Below are 25,599 nucleotides of genomic sequence, written 5' to 3'. Positions count from 1 at the left end.
GAGTGAAGAACACAAAAGCCCTGTCTTCATGGAGCTTATCATCTAGTGGAGGGATGAAGGAAACAGACACACAGAATATGTAACACAGCAGAGGGAGGTCAGAGGAGAAGGGAAATAAAGGACAAAGGGATATGAGTGACAGGCAGGGGCCAGAGCTCTCCAGACCTCAATGAGCAGTTTCTAGAGGTAAAGGCGGGGGGGGGGGGGCACACCTGAGGGCTTTAAAGGAAGTGATGGGTGTGGTTCCCGTTCGTGAAGAGACTGCCCAGGCAAGGGCAGAAGCAGGGATCAGCGAGGTCAGTGCGGTGGTCGCCAGCAGAGACATGGAGGCTGGGCTGAGAGACCACAGGGGAGGGACCAGTGGCACCAGTGAGGCACTTGCAGCTGAGTCCAGAGGACTCACTGATGGACCGGATGTAGGGGGAGGCTTTGGGCCATGCGGGGGCAGAGAGAGAGAGAGAAGTCCCAGGTGCACGAACTGCTCAGCTGGGCAACAGGTTGGACGGCTGAGGTGGGCAGCATGGGATCTGCTCTGATTCCCAGTCGTGGCCCGAGAAGAGTGGACCCAGAAGGGAGTGAGGGAGGCCACAGCTACGGCCCAGGAACAGGAGCAAAACCCATTTAAGGAAGGAAGACCTCCCTTAATTTGGTCCTGGGAGGGAGAAGTCCTGAAGCAGTGCCCTCCAAACATGTTGGTGGCTATGGCAGAGGGTGCAAAACAGCAAACCCACCTTTCTGCACCAGCTGCTTCCCCCCCGTGAGCTCCAAGTCGGCTTTAAGGGGTTCCCGGCGGGCATGGGAAGGGGCGCTGCTGCCCTGGAGGGCACTTTGGCAAAGCCAGCTGAAGCCCTAGAGCTACGCTCCACTGCCACCCCACATGCATGCTTCTTCCTGTGGCCACCTCCTGAGGAAGCAACCAGATAGATCCCAGACCGTACCTACAGGGTTTGGCACAGAATAGTTTGCAAGACCAAACAAAAAATACACGTGTGGCCTGTGAGAGAAGAGTTTAAACTGAACTTGGTGAGGCATCATCACCATCACAGTTAACGTGTGTTGTTCACTCAGTGACATATCATTCCATCAGGGAAGGACCCATGTTTTCCAATATATCCCTGGCCCACGCAATGCCAGGAGGGTCCCTTACCAACCAACCAATTCTGGGGATGACTCAAAATCCTCCTCCCAGATGAACTGAATGTTTGGTTGGGAACAACTGCCCTGAATTCAGAAGCCCCAGAACCAGCGACTGTAGTTTTTTCTTAAAAAACCTGTGGTGGTGGGGCGCCTGGATGGTTCAGTGGGTTAAGCCGCTGCCTTCTGCTCAGGTCATGATCTCAGGGTCCTGGGATCGAGTCCCGCATCGGGCTCTCTGCTCAGCAGGGAGCCTGCTTCCTCCTCTCTCTCTCTGCCTGCCCCTCTGCCTACTTGTGATCTCTCTCTGTCAAATGAATGAATAAAATCTTGAAAAAAAAAAAAAAACAAAAAAAACAAAAAACCTGTGGTGGACTTTTCCATTTGAGCCACCCAGAGCAGAAAGCTGGGGCTGAAAACATCCTTGCCTGGGCTGGATCCAGACCAGTGTGAGCTCTGGCTCGGTAGCTGGCAATCCCTCTGACCTTGGGCTAGACACCCGCTCTGTCTGAACTGCCGTAGCTGACAACAGTCAGACCCACTGCCTTACCTACGTCCCCAGGCGAGGTGCAAATGTGAAGAGCCCTTTTTAAGTTCTTCCAGATGATGCAGGTCCTAAGTGGCGTTTTGTTTTTTTTTTTCCCTTTTTTTCTTTTTTTTTTTTCCTAAGTGGCGTTTTTATGATCTCTCTGGTATGTACTAATTAATGCAGAATGAATGTAAGTAGAGTGTATGCAAACAGGGCCAGGGGTTGGGGGATAGAGTGTACACAGACCAAGGGCACAGAGGTTAAGGGCGCAAGCTCTGGAGGCAGGCAGACAGCACCTCATCACTCACCAGCCATGACCTGGGCTTTAGGGTTTGCAATGCAGTAGCTGTTAGTATACTCCTTCAGAACAACCCATTAAAAAGTACAAAACTCTGCTGTCCTCGTTCTGGTTTTTAATGGTCAAGGTGACAACAATTTACAAAGTTTTTCCAGACCCACATTTCGTTTCCGTGGTCACCTCTGCCTGCCAGATGTGCTGAGGACCTTGCTGCCCTGGCAGGCCCCTGCCAGTTCGGGATCAGAAATACCAAGTCACATCCCCATGTCAGGATGGGTACCGGGGGAAACCCCAAGCCCTTCCCTAGCTCTGGGGTTGGGAAGCCGTATTCCTATCTCACCGCAGGGGTGAAGCAGTAAAGAGCAAGTGTGTGGTGAGGAGTGTCTGGGAAGGGGGCTGAGGCACATTATGATTCAAAACCAGGAGACTCTGAGTCAGTGCTGATTCAGTCTGTGGTTCAGCTATTAGGGCGGTGGAAGGACTTCCATCTGAGACCCCTGTGACCCTCCTCTGCCAAACTTGCACAGGAAGCACGCTGCTGGGAGGAGGCCTTTATCAGGGGGAGCTCGTGCCTGTGCTGTGACAGAGGGCAGCAGGGCAGAGAACTGCACACAGGACCTGAACACTAGAGCTGGGGACGCTGTACTCGCCCTCGAAATGGACTCAGCAGGGGCCTCTTGCAAACGCTCACACAGTGGAAGGTGTCGTGGTGCAGGGAAGGCCTCCCTTCGTCACCATCTGATTTGCCCTGCGCCGTGAGTGGAGAGCACAGGGACATTCAGATTCCCTTCCTTTCCTAGGCTGAGAGCTCTACTCCGCACTCACTTGGGTTGGCAGGAGCTGCTTCCCAATGAGAAAACACCCTATCTTGTCTCCCAGGTACAGATCTATGCGCACGGAGTAAATAAGGCAATGGCAGAACGGCTGAGAAAATCAGGGTGCGAGTAGCCCAGACAGGGGAGGAAAGGGCTGGGGCAGGTGGAGGGCAACAAAATCCCAACTGTCCCAGGTCCAGGGAGCTCGAATTTCCCAGGATTTGAGTGGAAAGAGAACAGGGAAGTGTTTATTTTCACCTGAAGAGCTCGTGGGCATCTAGATCTAACCTCACACTCAGGCACCCCTGCTGCTGCTCAGCTTGACCCAGTCAAGAGGTTTGTTCTCATGGGAGCGTGAGAACAAGACCTCTTTCTTCGAGTGCCGGACTCCCTTCCCAACAAAGGGGAACCCTCCACTAGTCATCTCAGGGACGGTGGGTGGATGTTAGCGGATGCAATTGTGGGCCACAAGCCATTTTCAAGCAGCAATCATGGAAGGGAGGCTCCTCCCCACACACCCTGGAAATTAATGTGATTTTAAAGCAATCAAAGGCTGCTTCAGTGGGAGAGGTTCCGTACAACATGCTGGTGATATTCCTTCAATTTTTTTGGTTATTTTTATTTTTTTCTTTAAAGTCCATTGATCGTTCACAAAAACCCAGGAAATGCAACTAAGGAGAAAACAAATGTCCAACCGAGATCTAAGAACCCAGAGCTACGGAGGAGACGTGGCACTGGACTGCTGGGTGTGCGGGATGGGGGGGTGGGAGGGGTGGTCCCCGTGGGGCAGCTGGCCCTGGAGGACGCAGGAGGGAGATGAGGCTGCCAGCCAGGCGGGCGGCTATGTTAACCGCTGCACGATGACGGCGTTGAGGAGGTTGGCTTCCTTCAGGGTTTGGCTCTCATCAGCCAGCTCTTTGTTCGGGAAGGTAGTCATGAGGACAAAGCTGGTGGCAGCCATGGCCGGCCGGGCGTCCACAATGAAGAGTCGGATGTCGCTGATCCTGGTGGAGCGGGGGTGGGTGGGGAGGTGGGTGAGCAAGGCCCTTCTCTGCTGTCCACAACCCCTGGCCATCCTTCTCCACAGGGCAGCCAAAACACTCACTTGGAAGCACATCAGATCATGTCACTTCCTTGCTTAAAACCTGCACGGCTGCTCCCCGTTACCTGGGATAAACACCTGCCACCGTACTGTGATCCCACCCTCCTTCCCTTCGCTCTCTCTCTTCCTCCTCCTAGATTTTCATCACGCCCGGCTTCCAGCCCACATTTGGGTCCCTCCTCCTAGAGGCTCCTCTTCCTGACCCACCTCCTGTAATCCTAATCCCACTCGTGTCACAATTTAGCCCACAGGAGACCCCTGTCAGCACGCAAGGACTGTCAAGCCATTCCCTGGACCCCACATGTGCTTCTGGTTTAGTTGGCCTATGGCTAATGAAATTCAGATAGGACTGTTCCAGAAAAAGGAGTTGCTAAATACCTATAATACTAGTAACAGTCCTTCTCTGCTCATTTCTTCAATCTTTCTGTGCCTCTGTTTCCCCATCTTTAAAATGGGGTTGGCACAGTTGGCTTTAATCCAGCCCAGATGATCTGAAACAGTAGAGCAGGTATTCTAGTATTCTCATAGGGCATATCTAGAAGAGACTTTGACAGCCCAATGGTTTTCAGAGATCCCCTGGAGGTGGGTGAGTAGAGGAAGCCAACTGGAGGGGATGATGGCCCTCCCGTCCTCCATCAACCACAGTAGTTTTTATTATTCTGTACTTGGGCTTTACCACGAAATCTTCTGTGAACAAATGCTGTGGGTGCTAAAAAGACCCTGAGAATTCCAATCCCCTAATTTTACAGGCGAGGAATGAGACCCACAGCAGGGAAAAAGCTGTTACTGGCCACACTTAATGCAAGAGCAGGGACTAGAACCAAAGGCTTTTGACCTGCAGACCTTCCCATCCCAATATTGCCTTCGGGGTGGCATGGAGCGCCTGGTGGTGTTCAGGGGGCCCTCCCAGGATAATCAAGGCCAGACGGCGCAAGGCACCTGTGGCTGTGGTTGAACTTCTGCACCAGCCTCCCGCCGTCGGCGAGCCGTATTTGGATGTTTGTGGTGGGCTGTGACTCGTCGATTGAGACGGAAGAGCTGGCTTTGGCTTCGTTTTCTGCCTGTTGGGCTGGAGAGCTGGTATTCAACACCTGGGGGGCCGTGCTGAGGAAAGAGGATCATATCAGGCCGCACACAGAAACAAGGCCCCTGGAAGAAGCAATCCCGCCTCGGAGTTGGTCTGAGCACTCGTATCTGGGACTAGGCTTGCTGCTGCCACCACAGGGAACGGCAGAGACAAGTCTGCCCTCGTGGAACCTACCTACAGGCCCTGCAGGATCCGCTCTATGTCGCTGCTATCTTCCTCACTCCTGAGTAACTGGGGCAAGTGACTCACCCCCTTCTTCCTTGGTGTCCTTAAAGCAGTATGCAAGACAGCCCACAGCAGGACCAGATCGGGCTGAGTTTAAGCCTCAACGAGAGAGGGCAGTCTGCAGTAGAGGGGGCCTGACACAGCCTGGTAGGTGACTGCTGGGATGTAGGGACCAGCCCAGACTCCATCTCTGTCACCGAATTTCTGGCCTCCACTCCCTAGTACAACCTTACTCGTGTGCACATTTATTCTCCTGTGTCAACTATCAGAAGGGGGCAGAGATTTCCCACAGGCCAACCAAGTACCCCACACCACAGGGATTAGTTACACATTACAAACAGGACGTGGTATCTGCTGCCGTGTTTAGAGCTCAGATCTTAGATCAGATGGACCGGGGTCTGAATTCACCCATTAGCTATGTGGTGCTGGGCAAGTTACTGCAACTCCCTTAGTTTCAACAAGGGTGGTAACGAGGACCTTGAACAATGGCTAAGGCTATGTGCCTTACTCCATTTTTGTTAGGGATAAAGGGGACAATTACATACAGCATAGACAGATAAAAAATGACATATACAATTCTTGGGGTGCCTGAGTGGCTCAGTCAATTCAGTGTCCTAATTCCTGATTTCTGCTCAGGTCATGATCTCAGGGTTGTGGGACTGAGCCCCCCGCTGGCTCCATGCTCAGTGTGGAGCCTGCTTGTCCCTCTCTCTCTGTTCCTCTCTGCTAGTGTGCATGTTCACTCTCAAACAAAATCTTAAAAACAAAAGAAAACACCTCCCAATTCTTGACAACTGTTGGGAGGTTTCACTTCTCTTCTGTAAACACCTGTGCATCTCATTTCCCAGCCTTTCTCTTAGCAGACACCCTAGCCCAGACCCATGCAGAGAAAAGACCATGAGATGTCCGCTTGTTGCTTTCCTAAGTCTCTAATGACATCAGTTTTTAAACCTCTCCTTTTGCCCTGGATCTTTATAAGCTTAAAACAGTACCCAGGGCGCCTGGGTGGTTCAGTGGGTTGGAGCCTCTGCCTTTGGCTTGGGTTGTGATCCCGGTGTCCTGGGATCGAGCCCCGTGTCGGGATCTCTGCTCCGCAGGGAGCCTGCTTCCTCCTCCCTCTCTCTCTGCCTGCCTCTCTGCCTACTTGTGATTTCTCTCTCTCTGTCAAATAAATAAAAAATCTTAAAAAACAAAAACAAAAACAGAAAAAACAGTACCCGGTAGCAAATCTAACAGAAAGTGCTTTCCCAAGTGTGTTTTCTGAGATCCAATCCCTCCATCACCTAGGAAGGTTACAGAAATGCCACAAAACAAACTGGCGGCATCGGAAGCCACTTGCATATTAAACATCTAGAGAGACTGTGCAGTTAAGGCAAACTTACTTGACCACCACATGCTTTGCATATGGTACTCAAATGTGAGCCAGGGCATACAGAGAAACTACAACACCCCAGACTTCAAGAGATGCTCACGAAGTTCAACATTACCCCTGTAAATGCCCAAGACTGACTCTGTTTTGCTTAGGAGTTCCATGGGCATTAGGCCAACTGTCTAATTAGACTGTAGGTGGCCTGTCCCTCAACTGTTCATGTAACACTTCCAAGGACAGAACAGGTACTCAGCGAAGCTACTGCCTGCCAGAAAGGATCTCTCACATCTTCAGTCAGGCCTACAACGAGAGAAGCTATTCCAAGAGAGCCCAGAGTATCCGTACGGGAAAGGGTGGGGAACGCAGGGAAATGGGAATGGTGTTCACTTTGCGCACGTGCTGTCTTTGTGGGGGGTTTGATAGCCACAGCCTCATGACTCATTACAACTGTCCTCTGAGATGGTATGGTCTCCATTTCATGGGTGGGAAAATAGAGGTGCATGCCGTAGGGCAGTTTTTCAACTTTTAAAAACTTACGTAACAAACAAGCTTTCTCTCCCTACATTCTGTGTGTTCCTACCAGCTAGGACTTGGTCAAGCTTCACATTCTATGGTTTACTTTAAGAAACAAACACCTACATTAAAATCGCTTTTTCAAACCTGTCCCCTGCTCCCAGAGAATCTGATACACCTCTCACTCATGAGCTAGGGGACCCTCAGCAATTAGTGAACATCTGGGCTTCTCCATTTCCTTCTCTGTAAAAGGGGAATACTATCCCTACGCCACCTCCATACCTCTTAGGGCAGGCAGTCCACTACATGGCAGCCGTTCCCATGAAGGAAAAGTCAGCGTGATGCTGGAGAAACAGCACAGGACTGGCCATCAGCAAGCTGGGCTGAGGCAGAGTATTTCACGCACAGCAGTTCTTTTATTCCTCAGTGGTGTATGAGGCAGGCGTTCATCATTACTTTTTAGGTGAGGAAACTGAGGCACAATGGGATTAAGCAATGTACACCAGGTCCCAGGGTTATTTTGAGGTGAAGCTAGTAAACAAGCCAAGCTACCTGGCTCTTGTCCTGTGCTCTAACACCTGCCATAGTCTCCCACCAAGCCTTGGAGTCAGGCAGACCTAGACCTGGACTTATGGAACACTGTCCCAAGACAGTTTGCTCATCAATAACATGGGAGTTAAATGAAATTTCTGGTTGAGATAACAGCTAAAAATAATGCACTGTATCCAGCATAGACTAAGAACACAAACAAAGACCTATGTCTATGTAAGAACATCTGAGATGCAATACAGCATGGGAGGTAAGAGCAGAGACTGGAGGGAACCCATCTCTGCACTAACCAGCAGTGTGACCTTGGGTGCGACCTGACCTCTGCAAGGCTCAGAGTCTTCATCTGTAGCCTAGGGATTGAAACAGGATTAAAGGTGGTAACACATATGAAATACTTACTCTAATGCTTTGCTAACAGCAGAAAAACACTCTAAAAGCTGACTACTACCATTCCTCAAGGTCCTGCCCCACTTATATTTGTCTACACTCTGGACCCAAATCAGCTGGCTGATTTGTCTACATTCTGGACCCAAATCATGCCTGGCCCTGGGCTGTAACTGAAGGTCACCTAAGGGGCACTCCCAACCTACACAGCCCTCAAGGAGGGTAAGGACTGAAGTAGGAGGAACCTCCACACCAGATCTTACGGTTCTTATTTGTAGCAAGACACTCAAAAAGTAGTAGGTCCAAACTGCTCTAGTTGTTTACGATAGCCACATGCATTGGTTCAAGGGAATGAAGCCTTGGGTCTGGTGTTTCTGGAGAACTGCTGGCACTTGAGCCATACCTTGCAAGGAGTGACTGGGTCATCTGAGGTAGAGAAGGCACTTCACCCAGGGACAGGAATGGTCAGATCAGACATCCGAAAGTTTCTTTACTATCTCCCTGCAAATACCATACAACTCACAGGGCAATAGTGCCTCACCCAGATCAAGAGCCTGAATCACCCAACTGCTCATTTCCTTTGTAGTCAGGAATTAACTGGACACTAAGGTGCTTTGTTGTCACAATTGTAAGCGCTGACAACCTTGCCGTCTCTTTACAAAATGACCACTGCAGAAAGAATGGTGAGCAGCCGAAACCCAATCCTGGTAGCAGCAAACCCACACCCTCCCAGGGCGTTCTTGGTGTTTGTTATTCATAATCAAATAGAGGCAGTCTTTCCTGGACCTTCAGATTAGTTCCCATCCAAACAAACAGACGTAAAACCTAAAATAATGAAGTTTAATCCAACTTTAAGAGTTTTCTCAAGTTTTTGAACTGAGAACAAGTTATTCATTCAGATAACTGGAGAAAAAAACCCAGGACTGACTGATTTTTTTTTTTTTTTAATTTGATAGAGAGGCAAGTAGGCAGAGGCAGGCAGAGAGAGAGAGAGAGAGAGAGAAGCAGGCTCCCTATGGAACAAAGAGCCCTATGTGGGACTTGATCCCAGGACCCTGTGATCATGACCTGAGCTAAGGGCAGAGGCTCAACCCACTGAGCCACCCAGGCACCCAGACTGACTGATTTTTTAGGCAAACCTGAGAACATTTTCTTACTTTTGGCTCTTGATCATTTTAGTTGACAAGATGACAATGTAAAATGATGCAAAATTTATGGGAAAAACTAGAAAAAGCTGTCCATCTAGTTTAGACTGAACAGCTAAAACCTTACTTAGCTTACAAAACCTTATTTAGCTGTATAAAACAAGTCTTTTGCTCATTTTTCATAAAAAGACATACTGGAATTAAATGAAAGTGGCACTGGCAAAGAATATTTATTTAGACAAAATCAAGTGCTGTCAAACACCTGATTATCAAAATCTGTCTCAACTTATTGGATTCATCCTCCACATAATAAAATTATTCCCCTCTTGCTAAAAGCAACATTTTAATTTTGGAGAGTACCTGGGTGGCTTAGTAATCTGCATTCAGCTCAGGTCATTACCTCAGAGTCCTGGGATCGAGCCTCACATCAGGCTCTCTGCTCAGCAGGGAGTCTGCTTCTCCCTTTGATCCTCACCCTGCTCATGCTCTCTCTCTCTCCTTCAAGTAAATAAAATCTTAAAAAAAATTTCTAAAAATTTTTTGAGATGTGGAGTCTTGCACAAATAATATAGACTTTCCAGTAGTAGCACTTCCCATCAATATAATGAAGCCAAACAAGCCCAACTGTACAGTGTTCTGGTTCCTTCCTTAAAATAGCTGGTGGGCAAAAATGGATACATCCTTTCTGGAGGACAATTTGACACCACCTTAAAAATATGAAGACCCTTTGAGCTGGCAATTTTACTTCCAACCCAAGATTAGGGGATATACGAAGATTTAATTAGAGATATTCATTGCAATGTGGTTCTTAATACTGGCAACTGCCTAAATGGTTCACAGCGGGGACTGGTTAAACTATAGCCCATCCTTAAGACGGAAAGTTATGTTAGCATTAGAAATAAGATTGTAGAAATACATTTACTGGTGTAGGTAGCCATATTAGTTTCATTAAGCAAAACAACAAGTGATAAAATAGCATTCTCAATTTACACACATACACACCCACACATATAAGACTAGAATGATACTAACTGGATATATCTGGGTATTAGATTGTTTTTATTCTTGATCTGTATTTTCTATTATTTCTTGAAAGATAAATATGTTTTATTTTAATAATTAAAAAAGAATTATCTAGCGCTCTACAAAGTTTACCACGGAAGCCACAGACAGGACCACTCCGAGGACAGCTGTCTTGGGACTAACCCCTAGGCCCAATGTGGTGGACGAAATGAGAGCAGGGCAGACTTCCTATTTTGGTCTTGGGATATTAGCCTATTGGTCTCTAATGTCCTGAGCTATCATCTTAGCTCCTGATAAGGCATAATGGCCATCAGGGAGGCAGGGGGGTCCAGGAGGGCCCAGCTGAAGCACAAAGGGCCCAGCTGCTGGCAGACCACACTCCAATCCCTACAGATGGTTATGAGGTGAGCACGGGCAGCGCTTAGCTCAAGAGCTGTCAGGTCTAGATCAGAGAGGGTGCTCACTGTACAGGTATGGGAAGAAATGCCAGTCAGAAGGCCTGGGTTCCAATCTTGGTTCCACCACATACCAGTCATACCTCCAAGGATAACCCTTAGAGTCCAAGAATCTCAGCACTCCTTCTGTAAAATAATGCTCTAATACTAGCAGGGAGGCTCACTATTCCAAATGCCTCTTCTGGGCACAGCTCTCTCTGAAGAACACTGACCAAGTAACTCCATGGACAGAGCTGAATGGGCCTCCGAGGGAAGGCAGCCCGAGTATGGGTTGGCCAAGGTCTGGTGGGAGAACTCCACCTATCAAAGGCAACAGTGATTTCGACCAATCAGATCCTATCAGGGGTCTGAATGCAAGATGGAGGCAGTGGCAGAGGATACAAGGCTGAAAAAGTCACAGGAAGTGACAGTATCACACAGGGCCAAAGGAGAGATAAGGGCCGCCACAATGGTGGAGCAGCCACCTGCATAGGGCAATAATGTCCCTGAGCTTCCTTGGCTCCTGAACAAAGTTGTTGTAATATTGGCTGGGTGGCAGAGTCCAGGATTTCTCATCCTTCCAAACCCCCATTTCTGGTGACCCAAGAAAACATGTGTCTGTTTCAGCCAAAAGCCATGAAGGAGGTTACTACCCCTGCGAACAGGCTAGATTACTGAATCAAAGCAGCAACGTACTGCCCTTCCTGCTAACTGACTGACTGCTCACTGTGGGGCAGCGCTCTGGGCTCCTCAGTTGCTAAGGAGGTAAGGACTCTCATCAGTCCCATTTCATACTTGGGCAAATTGAGATTTGCCCTACAGTCGAAGGTCATATGGCTAGAAAGTGAAGAAGAGATTTTAAACTCAGGTCTTTTAACACCAAAGCCCACGGTCTCCACACTCTTCCTCCCATACAAATGAAATGTACAATGATCTTAATGGTGAAGAGCTACGTGTCAAGTGAGTGAGATGCTGGGTCTACAGGGGCAGGGAGAGCTACCGGCACGTCCCGCTTCTGCCTGTGCTGCTCTTACCTGCCCAGTTTCTGACCCTCTCCAGTGAAGGCTTTGAAGGCTCCCTTGGGCTTCACAAAATCCTCATCCCGATGGTCTTCCATGTCCAAATTCACCTGCCCACCGTGAGCTAACCTCCGCAGCTCTGCTGGCACCTCCCTGCAGGAGAAAAGGCAATGCTGCGGTCCACAGGGAGCAGCATGGGAATGGCAGTGATGGGTGCAAAGGGAGGAGAAACATCCTAGTTCCAAATGAAAGTCGTTCCAAAGTGAAAGTCCCTGGGTCCCCACAAGGAGCGGCTACTTCAGTGGCTACTGTCTGCCTCCCACGTGTCTCTCACTTGCTCAAAGTCACAACTGAGACCTCTATCTTATTTGGTCACCTGGTTTTGTCCCAGGCCCAGAAGGGAAAAATAGACACTCAAGGTTTTAGATCTGTAAATCTGTATTTTAACCATGTTATATCTGCTTAAATTTTTTTCACTGCTTGGGGCACCTGGGTAGCTCAGTGAGTTGAGAGTCCCACTCTTGATTTTGGACTCATGATCTCAGGGTCCTGAGAACAAACCCTTCATTGGGCTCTGCACTGAGTGTGAACCTGCTTGAGGTTTTCTCTCCCTCTGCCCCACCCCATGCTCAGAAATGCGCACACGTGCGTTCTCTCAAAATAAATAAAATTTTTTAAATATGGGGGGGAGGGCCGCCTAGGTGGCCCAGCCAGTTAAGCATCCAACTCTTGGCTGCAGCTTGGGTTGTGATCTCAGGGTCACAGAATCGAGCCCTACATCAGGCTTCGTGCTCAGCATAGAGTCTGCCTGAGATTCTCTCTGTCTCACTGTCCCTCCCCAATGCACTGCCCCACTCTAAAATCAATCAATCTTTTTACTTCTGAAATAATAAACATTTCGATCAGCCCCTTCTTTTCCATCTCCCATTCAACTCACTGACATGGAACCCAGAGGAGGGCTTCTCTTCTCACCCTCTGCGGATAGACTCCAGAAACTGGGCATTGGATGGGTCTTGGTAGCTTCTGAGTTCGCCATTGTCCAGGCTGAACCCACTCTTCCAGAGCTTCAATACTACATGAACCTGTGAAAAAAGAAGGTAAGCAGTCCATACACTGTCAGGAAACTGACAAACATACTAATGCGACCCCGCAAATTAGCAGGTTCTTACTCTTTTCCTGTGTCATTATCAAAACACAGACACGCCACACACATGCATGCATGAGAAAATCCAATCAACCACCAAGTATTAACCTAAAAGAAGGTGATATGGCAACAGATTAAGAGCATGGACTTTGATTTAAGCAGACCTGGGTCTGCATCTTGATTTTGCACTCACTAGCTAAGTGGTTCTGAGCAAGTGACTAAGTCGAAGCTGTGGCTTATCTGTAGGGTTGCCAGTGTGCTTGGCCTGTAGCTTGTGCTCAACTCAACTGCCATGGCAAATTTACTCATGGGACTATTCTGCAGTTATTACAAATGCTATCTCTGTTAATTCCCCATTCATATTCACAGTAAAGAGTCAAGGCTACAAACCAACATATTAGCAGCTGCTGCTTCAGGTGCATATGGTTTTTATTTTCCTCTTGCTTGACTTTATTTTGGAATAAAACCCAAAAATGATTAAAAACAAATACATTATAGAAACTAATGGTCATAAGGCCAAGCATCTGTTTATGGCACAATATTAAATTCACAAACCTCAAAATTACTGATATAGTATGAGACACTTATTGGAGAGGGGACCCTAAACACAGAGAGAAAAGGACTGAACAGTAGTAAGGAAAATTTTTTCAGTTGTGTTCTAGGCCTCCTTGGGTGGAGTGAAGCCAAAGTTCTTTAGCTATGTCCACACCACCAGAAAACCCTAGAATCATCCCTCTGCCCAAGGTTCACAGAATGCTCAGGAAACTCCTTCATTTATCCATCTCCTTTGCTCACCCCTTCTCAGGAGTGCCCCTGCCCGTCAGATAATCCTCTCCATTCAAGGACCACAGTAACGGCACTGCCTCTTCCCTTTCAGAGGCTGCTGGTACAAATAACATGTGACCAACTGCCTCTGAAAAACGACAGAACAGTCTATGAGCTTCCCAAAGTATGTAAATGCACTCACATCCTGGCCGGAATGCCGCCTCCTTTCTCCTGCCACGTAGGCAGATTCTTCCTCCGGTGCTGCCCCCAGGCGATAGCCACCCCCTGCAAATGGCTACAGAACACAAGTTCATAAACATTTGAGGAGAGGAGCAATGGTGATGGGTCACTCAGATACAATGACATACCTCAAGCTTACCTACTAGGTGTACTTGCTCTGGTATTGAACTCAGGGCCACAGGGCCAAGGCAGTATGGTAGATGAATAAAGTGACCAGGATTAGTGGGGGAGTGGGGGAAGGCACTGCTTGGCTAAAGGGAAGAGCTGCTACTAAGCTCTAGTTAATTATGGTCATGCAGGAATCTGGGTGCAAGGTAATACTGAAGACTTTCTGACTTTTCCAAAGACAACAGAAATCTAGAATTTATGTAACACAGGTGGTACTAATTTAATTAAAACAAAAAAGGTAAAACACTGAGTAAATCAAGCTGGCCAAATAAAACAGTATATAGGACCTGTTCTAGCCCCCAGGCCAAGATTTGAAAACTGCCTCAAATCTTGATTTCATGTTAAAAGGTGAGAGAAACTACACTGCTCTTGCACATGTAAGAGCAAGTGAGCAGTGAAAGACAAAACAAAACAAATTCAGTCACTACTGGAGTGAGAAAGGGGTCCCACAGCCCGCAAAACCAGAGGCCTATGGCCACAGATAACAACCCTTATGCTCACTCTTGGTTTACTGGTTTCTCCAGGGCTCTTGGTCACTCGCTCCACAGCTACAGCTCCATGTTCCTTGGCACCTTTAAAGAGATCATCCACCAGCTCGTTGGGACTTTTCTTCCTGGGAGGGCCGACAATCTGCTGTCCACTTCTCTCTGAGCCCCCAGCATAAAACCTGCATAGAAAATACATGTCTAACACTAAACACACTTGGAAAACATGAATAGAGCAGGTGTCAGGCTCTGGGCTAGGTGCTAGGCACACTGAATTAAAGGGTACAATGTCCATCTTTAAGCAATTTACTGTCTAGTTGGGGAAACAGGTTAAGTAGGCAGGCAGGCATAATGCAGTGTGAACAGCAATGCAGGTCAGTAAGGGGTGCTCTGGAGCACTGAGCTGGGGAGGATAATCACTGCTTCCTAGAATATCTTCTGGGCTGAGTCCTGAGGATGAGGATACATTTTATCAGGTGAAGAAACCAGGGGAGGGCATTCCAGGCATGCATGACAACATGCCAGGTCCAAAAATAGTTCCAACTGGGAATTATCCATCCGGTGGCTAGCGCCTCTCTAGGAGACAGCAGCTATGGTCACAGGCAGAAGCAGCTACCACTAGCAGCTCTAGGTTAACAGAGGCAGCGGTGTGGTTAGCATGAGCAGCTAGGCTCCGGTGTTCGCTCTGCCACTGAGTGACCCTGGGCAAACCAGTGCATTGCCCTGTATCTCCTTTTTCTTATCTCTGAAATGGGAGGGAAGGACCACATGCCCTACCTACCTGCTCCTTAAGTCAGGGCCATGAGGTTCAAATCAGCAGATGTATGCAAAAGAACAAGCACAGAGTAATGCACACATGTGAGGTGGTGTGATACAGCACCGAGAGCTCACCCAAGCTTCACCTCACCTCGCTGTTCTGGTGATACCCTCTGGGGCATTGAGAAGAGGGTACTGAAGGAGGTCAGGGAAAGCCAAATACAAGCCCCAAAATACCCACACCAGGCTCTGCAATGGGCCAAACGTGGCTTGAGACGAAGCTAGCAGTTTTTAATCTGGTTCTAAAAACCAGTACTCATGTAGCCTGGCTAGCCACCTGCTTGTTGCTCCTATTCACTGCTAGGTCAATAGTGTGTCTCCCAGTGGGGAGAGCTGAGAACCTATAAAATTAGTCCCAGCTTTTTATTTCCTGACATTCCCCACTGAATGCAAGGCAAGCCACAGGCCTTGACAAGGACGATAGCACCAATGTCATCAGGTCTGAAATGCTGAGGGGCTGAGGATGTAATCAGGATGTGAAATAAAGGAAGGTCATCACCTGGAGGATGTGACAGGACAGGAAAAGGAGGCAGCGGCCATTTAGAAGTTGGGCATTCACATACTTGATGGCATTGCCTTTCACTCAAGGAATGTAAAACTCTGAACCTTGAATGTATCTAAAAAGAAGGCTGTGAGGCAGTGTAAAGGTCACTATATGGATGAAAACAGAGAACAGAACACATGTAATTTCTCAGCCCGCTTCCCAAAGAGTGACCATCATGAGATTATTAAATTTCCATAAGAGTTACTATAATGATCGTTAAGAATGTCTGACAGACCGAGGCAGGGCCTGTGGGGAACTCCAAGCTGTGAAATGAGGCTGCAGATGAAGTTCTGCTCAGCGGACTGAAAAGTCTTTATAATGGAATCTCAAAGCCTTGGCTTGTGAACTAAGAGCCTGTGATCAAGTGATTAAAAATACTTATTCTCTCGACCTGCACTTTCATTTCTAGAAACTACCCCAAGAAAATAATCTGAAATGTAACCTAAGATTAATACACAGAGATGTTCGCAACGATGATATTTACAGTGGTAAAAAACCATCAAAAACTTAAATGTTGGACAACCCGTATGACGAATTATTATTGTAGTTGTTGAAAACAGTAATGAATCTCAATGGTACAGAGAAATACTGAATAAATAGTATTAATCCAACAAAAACAAGAAACAAAATTATTTGACTATCACCATGTAAAATATAATACCAAACAAAGTACATTTATATACAGAGCAAAGACTGAATAGAAATATGCCAAAACATTAACTCTAGTTACTAAAGGGTGTATAACTGTTACATTTTCTCAGTACACTATTCCATCTTGCACAATGGACATTATTTTTATTATAGCATTCCTAATGGTTAAAAACAGACAGACCAAATAGTATGTATGTGTTTGCATTGGGGGAATACACACTGATAAGCCTTTAATTCTGTTTATTATGTGATATATTGCCATTTCAATTAAAAAGAAAAAAAAAAAACAAAAAAACGAAAAAAAAAAAAAAAAACCCACCAAAACAAAACCTGGAAAGATATACACCCAAAATAACTGACACCTGGTGACCACTGGAAGACCAGGTATTATGAATAACTTTTTTCCTTCTTATTGATTTGTTTCCCTTCCCCAACACTCCTCAACAAATACATCTTATTTTAATAATTAAAAGAAGAAAAACCCAGAATACCCCTAAAGAAAAAAATAGTAACAGGGGAAAGGGATGACTTCTAAGCTAGAGGGACTGGGAGACTGTTTCTGGAATATAACCCACCCAGACTAGGCCACAATAGTAATGGCTGATGATAACTGAGCACATTATCCTTCTAGGTCCTTCTAGATGGCTTACACATTATCAAGGACATTCCAGTGGACTCTGCACCCCCCAGCAAAGACTCACCTCTGGCCCTCTTCCTCCTCCTCCTCCTCGTCTTGGTCATGAATGAGGTCTCTGAAGGATGTCACCCTATTATCGCTGGAGACACAGAAAGGAGCAAAAAGATATTGGGAAGAGTTAAACAAAAGTAGCCCCATTATCAGCTGCTAAGGAGTTGAGGACACAAGGATTTAATTTTTTTGGTGGGGTAGAAGAGGATCTATATGAAAGAGGACTAACCTTTTTATCAAAATAATTTTTATCAAAATTATTATCAAAATAATGTTACTATCAAAATAGTAACACAGGACTACAAATAAATTAGAGAGGGCTATTGGGAAATAGAATCTATTTAAGCTCTCCTATAGGGAGGAAAGGAACAGTAAGGGGTGTGTACTACTTTAAAAACTTACGACTGGATAGCTATTTTCATCACTTAATCCTTATTACTTTTTCTTTAACAGATTTTTATTATTTTTAGATAATCTCCACAACCAACATGGGGCTCGAACCTACAATCCTGAGTGTATGCTCCACTGACCGAGTCAGTCAGGCACTCCTCTTCATTTAATTTTTAAATACTGTTCTGGACACTGGGTCTATAAAGATGACCAGACACAGCTCTTATTCTTCAGTTGCTATAGGCTCATGGCCCCTGTTAAATACTGTGCAGTATGGGTCGTAGCAGAGGGAAGCACATGGCACATGTGAGTACAGAATGTCTTGTCCTTCCCAGGGTAGGGATGGGGGAACATCGAGAAAGTTTTCCCAGGAAAATGCAACATTTATTTGGACTGTGTGCCAAAGAATGAGTGGACTGCCAGTCAGGTAGAAAAAGGGCGGGAGGCTGGTGGGGGTAAGGGAGCAGCAGGGCACAGCAGGAAAGGGGTATACACACAAAGTAACACTTTCCAGGAAGGGCAAGCTATCAACAAGTGAAAATGAAATGAGTATGTGACTGAGGATATCTCTGTTTCTGCTGCAGGTCAGTCAAGAGCAAGTCTTTATTAAAGTTTAGGAAGAAAGCAGAGCTGTGTGTGGGGCTGGAGAGGGCACAGAAGAGTCACCTCTGACATGAAGAGTCACCTTCCTCCTCTGACACTGTTTTAAACTGTCACTTTTTTTCTAGTTTAGATTGTCTTCCAGGAATTCAGAAATCATGAGACACATTTTATAAACTGTATTTCTTAGGGGAACAAATAAGTTCTCTACAATGGGGGGGGGGATAATGTAGGTTTACAGGGGCTAGACTGAGAAGGCTCAAGGAATTATTTTCTACAGAGAAAGGTGCAGTTCAATCTTAAAGATTTATATCAAGGAGACCATGAGAGGATGGAACAGGCTTTGAAGTGCCATCAACTAGAAAGGAGAGAAGAACAAAGACCAATTAATGTAGCAAATGCACTGCCTGCTTGAGTTAGCAGAGAGCAATGACCTGGGCATTCCTGGATCTCTATATGACACAGTTCAAAAGGATCCAAGCGACAGATGTGTACTCTGGCCCTGAAAGGCTAATTTCACTCATTCATCTTCTCAGGGGGAGTTTTCCACAGATGTTCAGCTTCACATCCACGGGAAAAATGCCCTCTCTCTGTTGTTAAACACCTTTAAATACCACGTGTACATGTGCTTGAGCAAACCACTTGTTCTGGCTGCAGATTTGAGTCTTTCTCCAGAAGTTCTCCCATCCAGACTCTGACACTATCTGACACAGACTGTGGTGTCCACATACCTGGTTCTAATCCGGAGTGAGCCCACCCACGGATCTGGGGCATGCTAATGAAGTTCTCAAAGTCTTTGTGTTCTCAGGTGCCACTGGGACCAATCACAGCACCAACCCCTTGGGCTTCTGTGAGCTGTCGGAGCGCTGATGCCGGGTGTAGCACATTACAAGTGCTTCTCAAAGTGCTAGTCCTCAGGCCGAGAGCATCAGCAGTATCTGCAAGACTGAGAAATGCCAGTCCCCAGGCCTGCCTCAGAGCTCCTGAGTCAGAAACTCTGGGAGGAATGCCCAGCGCCCTGCACTTGAGAAGCTCTCCAAGTAATTCTGACACATGGTCAGATCTGAGAGCTGTTCTGGGGCAGTGCTCTGAGATTACCTTATGGCATGGATGACCAGGGGACATCACCAATTTTAGAACAATTTGTCCTTTGTCCTCCACAAAGTGGCAAAATGTCTCGGAAATTTCAATTATTTCAGCATTGAAACTCTATCTCCCAGGTACCCTGGCACCCTGAAGTGCACAAAAATCCTTTGTCAGATCCATTTTTCATAGAGATGGAAATGTTGTTCCTGTGCTGTCCAGTATGGAAGTCATAGTCACACGTGACTACTGAGTTTCTGAAATGTGCTTAGGATGAATAACTGAATGGGGCACCTGGGTGGCTCAGTGGGTTAAGGCCTCTGCCTTCGGCTAGGGTTGTGATCCCAGGGTCCTGGGATCGAGCCCCACATTGGACTCTGCTCAGCGGGGAGCCTGCTTCCCTTCCTCTCTCTCTCTGCCTGCCTCTCTGCCTGCCTGTGATCTCTGTCAAATGAATAAATAAAATCTTAAAAAAAAAAAAAAAATTACTCTCCCCCAAGTTTCCCATTCCTCTTCCTCCTCCTTATTTAAAAAAAAAATTAATTTAATTTTTAATCAATTTTAATTTTTAAAAAAAATTTTTACTATTTAACTAATTTTAAATTTAATTTAATTTTAACTAATTTAAACAGCCACATGAGGTTAGAGGCTCCTACACTGGATAGTATAGTTTTAGAGAATCAGAAAACGGCAGTCCCTGACATTCTAAGAAAGTATAGTTAAGCTGGATGAAAGACATCGCTACCTCCTGCTCTACCTTGTGCTAGGTACAGGATGGGAGGTGCTGGACAAGGGGGCGGGTAGCATGTGGCAGAAGCAGCTCTTTATATACACAGACTTGGGCTTGAATCTGCCATAACAGCAGCTGTGAGTCCCTCAATCTTTCTAAGACCCAGCACCCAACCTACTTCCCAAGTTGCTGAGGCATAACAACCTAGGTAAGAGTATCTGGCAGAACCAGGCAGATGGTGGGTGCTCCTGAAATCCTAGCCCTCCCACTTCCAGGAACTTCCAATTTACTGAGGGAGAAAAAGTGAAGTTAAGTATCAGAAAAGTTCAAGATGACCCACAAGAGATGTCACCAAGTAGTATGTGGACACGGGTCAAGAAGCAAATGAATTATAGGTGACTAGATTTCTGAGTAACAGGACCATGGCACGCTGCCTATGGGTTAGGGACAACACACTCAAAAGAGAAGGTAGGGACTGAGCTAAACCTGGAAGGACCCATGGGAACTGGACAGAAAAGAGAGCAGGCATGGCCAGTTAGGTGAGAGGCTCAAACAAAAGCAGGAAAACCAAAAATAAGGCAACATTGAGGTATCAATGAATCAGTTTGGTGGGACTAAAGATCTGAGAGACAAGAAAAAGGGGGTAAGATTAGGATGGCTGGTTCAGGGCCAGCTCTGGAGGACCCTATATGTCCATGAAGGGAGGCAGAACATCATTCTCACTGAGAGGAATGCTGGAAACAGAAACAGAGCTGCATTTAAATACCTGTTTTACCAGCTGTGTACCATGGGAAGACACCCTGCTTCAGTATCTTCATCTGCAAAATGGGTAGAGTAACAGTACCCACACATAGGGTTCTAGTGAGGATTAAAGACATGTACATGTAAAGGTTTAACCCAGGGTCTGGCACCTGGCAAGTGCTCAATAAATGACCGCTGCAATGACTGAGGAGTTTAGACCATCTTTTAGCAATGGTTAACTTCTTTATGTCCCAAAGACCTTGGAAAATCTGATAAAAGCTATGTATTTTCCTGCCAGAAAAGAAAACATACATACAAAATTCTGCCCATAACTTTAGGTCATTTATAAACCCTCTCCCATCATTCCAGATTCTAGTATCAACGGAGGACCTCACTAACAGAGTGCTGCTCCAAAGCAACAGTAAGGACATGAAACAGCAGTCAAGGAGAGGACAGCACGGGCAGGGTGGGGCACGCGGCAGCAGGCTAGGTGTCCTGCATGTGGCAGTCCAGTCCCTCGGGGTGGCAGCAGGGACAGGTCGCACACGCAACTCCTCTGAGGGGCTAGTACAAGTGTGGCTTCTCCTGAGAATGCACTCCGTCTTTTCCTTCCAGGCAAGGACAATGATGTAACAGACTACGTCCTCCCTCTCCATTTTTCTTGGCTTCACCCAAGCTGAGTACCAGGTCTGAGGCTTACCTGAAGCAACAAAGCAAGGCCTTTAGGCCTGCACATGTGTTCAGTCCCTGTTGGCCTTAACACTAAACTCTATTTCTTCGATTCTTTTACTTATAGGTCTATTTTTTAATCTATGTATTCATTGTGGAAAGAGACAGGGGACACACAGGAAATCAATGGGGATGATGAAAACCAATGCTAATAACAATAAAAGGACAACGGCGAACATGTGCTGTGTTCTACATGCTTTGTAAGTTATAGTCTTTTAATCTTTCATGTTATAGGCACTGCCCATTTACCAGGTGAGGAAAACTGAGGCACTGAGATGTTCAGTCAACATCCAAGGACACAGAGCTCCCAAGTAGCAGAGCTGGGATTTGAATGTAGGCAGTTGGGCTCGTAGGCCTATGCTCCAATAAACCACTGCCTTGACAGGGCTTTAAGGCTACTAGCGGAGAGAAGTGCAAACCTGTGACTGGTATCAGGCTACATTTCAACTCCCCCGCCCCCTCATGTCTGACACGCCAATATCCCCACAGTAACAGAGGGTACGTATTAAAGACTCTCCCAGGAAATCAGATGGAACATCTCCCTATTAAGCATGTACCCGGTAGTAACAACCAGAGGAGCCATCACCCGTACCTCGTAGGTCAGTCCCTAATTAATAATTAAAAGATCGACTGCCAACTACCTCTTCTCTGGACATGGGAGACAGGGAAAGAAGTTAGGGAGGAACAAAATCTGGGGTTAGTGCTCCTTCTTCAAAGGATGGAAATGTAATTTAAAGCTTAGATGCTCTTAGAGAGAAAGATAATTTACACTCCACTGGCAAAGAAACACTCTATCTGTACTCAGAGGTTGATTTAAAAACCAAACAATTTTTTCTGATGAAAACATAAACCAGAGGGCAGAAAACAAATCAGGCTAGAGCAGAGGGAGCTGTAGTTCAGACATCTTTGTAGGAAGAGGCCCTGCCTATCTCCTGGAAGACCAGCACTGTCTCACTCTGCAGATCACAGCAGTGACCTGCCATGGGAACCTTAGGTGGCTGTGACAGGGGATGTAAATTCAATCATAAAGGTTAACTCTGTTTCACTTAATCAATCTGGGGAAGAGTGGGTTTCACACGTTTATTTTCTCTAAGACTATATAGGGTAACAGGCATCCTAAAATATCAAAAGAGCCTTTCTAAAGTCATCTAGTCCAATCTTTTACATCTATGGCCCCCAGAAAGGAAGTCCTTTGGTTTCTACTTAAAAACTTTTAGAGACGGAGAGATCACTCCTCACATTCATAAATAAAAGACCCTGAAACATCTTAAAAGCAGGTTCTGTGGTTCCCCCTACGACTGGGCCGTAAACCACAATCAGGTAAGAGTCTGCACCGCAGTGTGCTGTGCCTCTCTCTAAAGGAGAGGAACATGTCATGTAAGGAACTAGTATCCACCAGTTAATCTAACTTTCTTTCTCCAACCCACTGGTCTGTATCCCCACGATTAATCCTCCATTGAGTCAGGAAACTGGTCCTCATCACTGTTGGTAGCACACCCAAGTAGCAATAATTGAAGTTGGCCCTTACCTGGGGGCTGTGCCTCTGGACACTGAACTGGGGGTTGCCTGCGAAATGGTCACAATGTCTTCGTCCCCTCCATCCTCATAAAAGCTCGCTAGGGCGATCTGCAACAGAGACGTAGTAACTTGGGATTCTTAAACAGGCCTTCATTTAACACATATTTCCTTTGAGTACAAAAAAGCATAGTCACGAAGGTATGGCTCACACTTAGAAGGTGGTCTCTATCTGGGGACCACATAAAAAGAGATAAAAAGATAGCAAGCATCTCTCTTCTTATCACCTGAAACAAATTCCATCCACTAAGGGAAATAATAGAAGGCAAGAAGGCAGGCTAGGATGGAGACACTCCTCATTCTCATTTTACTAGGAAACGTGATCCAGTAAAAGCAGTGTACATTTATTGAGCATTTATTTATGTGCCATGTTGTTCTGAACATAACTCTACATGTGTTAACTCATTTAATCCTCGAAGATTGGTGTTACTGTCTCATTCTATAGCTGATACAGAAACATGGAGAAATTAAGAAAATTCCCAAAGTTAAGCAATTGGTAAGGACTAGAGCCTCGTTCCATCCCAGGCAGTCTGCTCAGGCCCTTACTCTCAGCTTTTATGAGACAGCCAAGAATCTGGAACAGGGTCCAAATTGCTTTGTTTACTTTCTCTCTAAGGCCCAGTTTCCTCATCTATGCAACGCAGACACCTGTCCCACCAACCCTGTGCAACGAATGAGAGGATCCAATAACATTCCTGCACAGTCATGCCTTAGCTCTCTACATATAGCAGGTATACGGGAGTCTTTTGGCCATTTGTGTTTGGCTGTTCTCTCACTGACTTAACAGTTAGGTATTTATGAATCACTTTAAACAAAGGAGTAAGAAAGAGCACTGAGGTCTGCGGAGATGAAAAAGATATGGCTCCTGTCCTCAAGATCACCAGCCTTAGAGTAGGCAATGAGCCCCTGTGAAACATAATCATCCAGTCAGGAGTATACCTTCATGGGATATAACCAGTCAGCTGGAGGCAGTGTGCTGTCATAGGACACGCACTGAAATTGAGGGGGGCCTACATTCCAGTCCTGGCCCTGGCAGGCAAGTCATGTCACATGCACGAGCCTCAGTTTCCCTACCTGTAGTGTGAGGAGAGTGGGACTGATGACCTGGCAACTGGGTAACACTGTGAGCTCCTAGGTTTTCCAGGCTGTGGCTGCATTTTGTATTTCTGCCCTGCACAGGGCTGCACGCTGTGTGTACAGGCGTGACACTATACCTAACTCTTTTGCTCTGTGGAAGCAATTTAAATGGTGGAGTCAGCAGACCCAGTTTAAATCCCAACCTCACTGTTTACTGGCTGTGGGATCTGGGACCTATCACTTGCCTTCTCAGCGTCTAACCGCTCACCTATACAGCGGAGCTAGTTTTCTTTACCTCACTGTTATTAGGATTAAACAAATCATCACCTGGAAAGTGCCTGGCACTTGGTGCTTCAGGGCTCTGGAATCAGAACTGAGTTCTAAGGCTATCTTTTCCAGTCTATAGCTAGTGATGCCTTGAGCAAGTTTCTTAACCTCCCTAAACCTCAGCGGCAAATTGCAAAGATTAAGTAATTTTAAGATACGTAAAGGAGTTAGAATAGCATCTGGCTCATGCTAGGGAATCAAGAAATACTAATCATTGTCATCCACCTAAGACGCAGGCAGACCAAGACCATTTACACAATTCTTTCTATAATTAATTACTGGGCGCCCATTATGAGCCGGGAGCTGTTCTGGGCGCGGGAGATTTAACAATTTACAAAAAATCCCTCCCTCGTGTAGCTCATGTTAATGCCTTAATTAACAAGTATTTAATGAATACGTAGTACGTGCCAGTACATTGGACGATAAACTCCACGAGCCTCCCATTTTACAGAAGACTGAGCCAGGAAAGACGAAGAGGCTCCCAGGTTGCGCCACCACCCTGGAGCGAGTCTCCCCCAGGAACAGGGTAGGAGGGGGCGTGGGCCAATGCCTGGGCCGGGATGCTCCCTCAACCCGCAGCAGGGGCGGCGTGAAGGGAAGTAAACAATCACCTTCTCCTCCGCGCAGCTCCACCTCGGACCTGGTCATTCCCGCCGGCCTGGCCCCAGCAGAGCCTCGGCGCGGCCGCCACGCCCCCCGGTTCCCTCTCCACGCGGGTCGCGGCAGTGCCCAGTCTCGCTGGCCCCGCGAGCGGACGAGGCGGAGGGGAGACCCGAGACCCAGCAGAGGAGGGCCCGGCCGGGGCTGGCCCGCGTTTTCCCACGCCCAGCCGAGCTGGCGACGCGTGGCAAGCGGCCTCAGGACCCTGAGGCCTGGGTCGGGCCGCAGCCCGGCGGGATGACTGTGCGCTTCGGCCACCGCGGGCTTGATGCGCCGGACGCCCGCCTCCCGCAGCCCCCGGCCGGCCCGACGCAGCCGGCCCCGCGCCGCTACCTGCAGGTCCCAGCCGGCCGACTCGAGGAAGAAGCGGGCCCGGTCCTCTTCGGCCCCAGTCACCGCCACGAACTCCCTCAGCGCGTCCTGTCGCTCCGCCGCCATCTTCGCTCTGTGCGTCGGCCGAACCGCTCCGGCCACCGCCGCACAGCCTCAGCCCCGCAGCCGCGTTCCGCCCGCCGGTCGACCAGACCCAGCCGAGAGGCGCCCGTCCGCAGGCCCCGCCC

At 47.3% G+C, this 25,599-nt stretch overlaps 1 protein-coding gene across 1 annotated transcript; it reads right to left on the bottom strand.

Annotated features, from left to right (window-relative positions):
- Window positions 1-2,738: 2,738 nt before the first annotated feature.
- On the bottom strand, window positions 2,739-25,518 carry NSFL1C (NSFL1 cofactor). The gene is made up of 9 exons (XM_059406685.1): window positions 25,373-25,518; window positions 22,929-23,026; window positions 17,141-17,215; window positions 14,445-14,610; window positions 13,738-13,830; window positions 12,599-12,708; window positions 11,642-11,779; window positions 4,818-4,982; window positions 2,739-3,780 (listed from the first exon to the last, which is right to left on the bottom strand). Exons 1-9 carry the CDS (start codon window positions 25,475-25,477, stop codon window positions 3,618-3,620), a joined length of 1,113 nt encoding a protein of 370 aa, XP_059262668.1. The 5' UTR covers window positions 25,478-25,518; the 3' UTR covers window positions 2,739-3,617.
- Between the last annotated feature and the right edge of the window lie 81 nt (window positions 25,519-25,599).

The sequence above is a fragment of the Mustela nigripes genome, chromosome 7 (assembly GCF_022355385.1).
Source record: "Mustela nigripes isolate SB6536 chromosome 7, MUSNIG.SB6536, whole genome shotgun sequence".
NCBI classification, from domain to species: domain Eukaryota; kingdom Metazoa; phylum Chordata; class Mammalia; order Carnivora; family Mustelidae; genus Mustela; species Mustela nigripes.
Note: the sequence above shows the minus strand (reverse complement) of the source record. Positions and strands in the feature narration are given on the sequence as shown.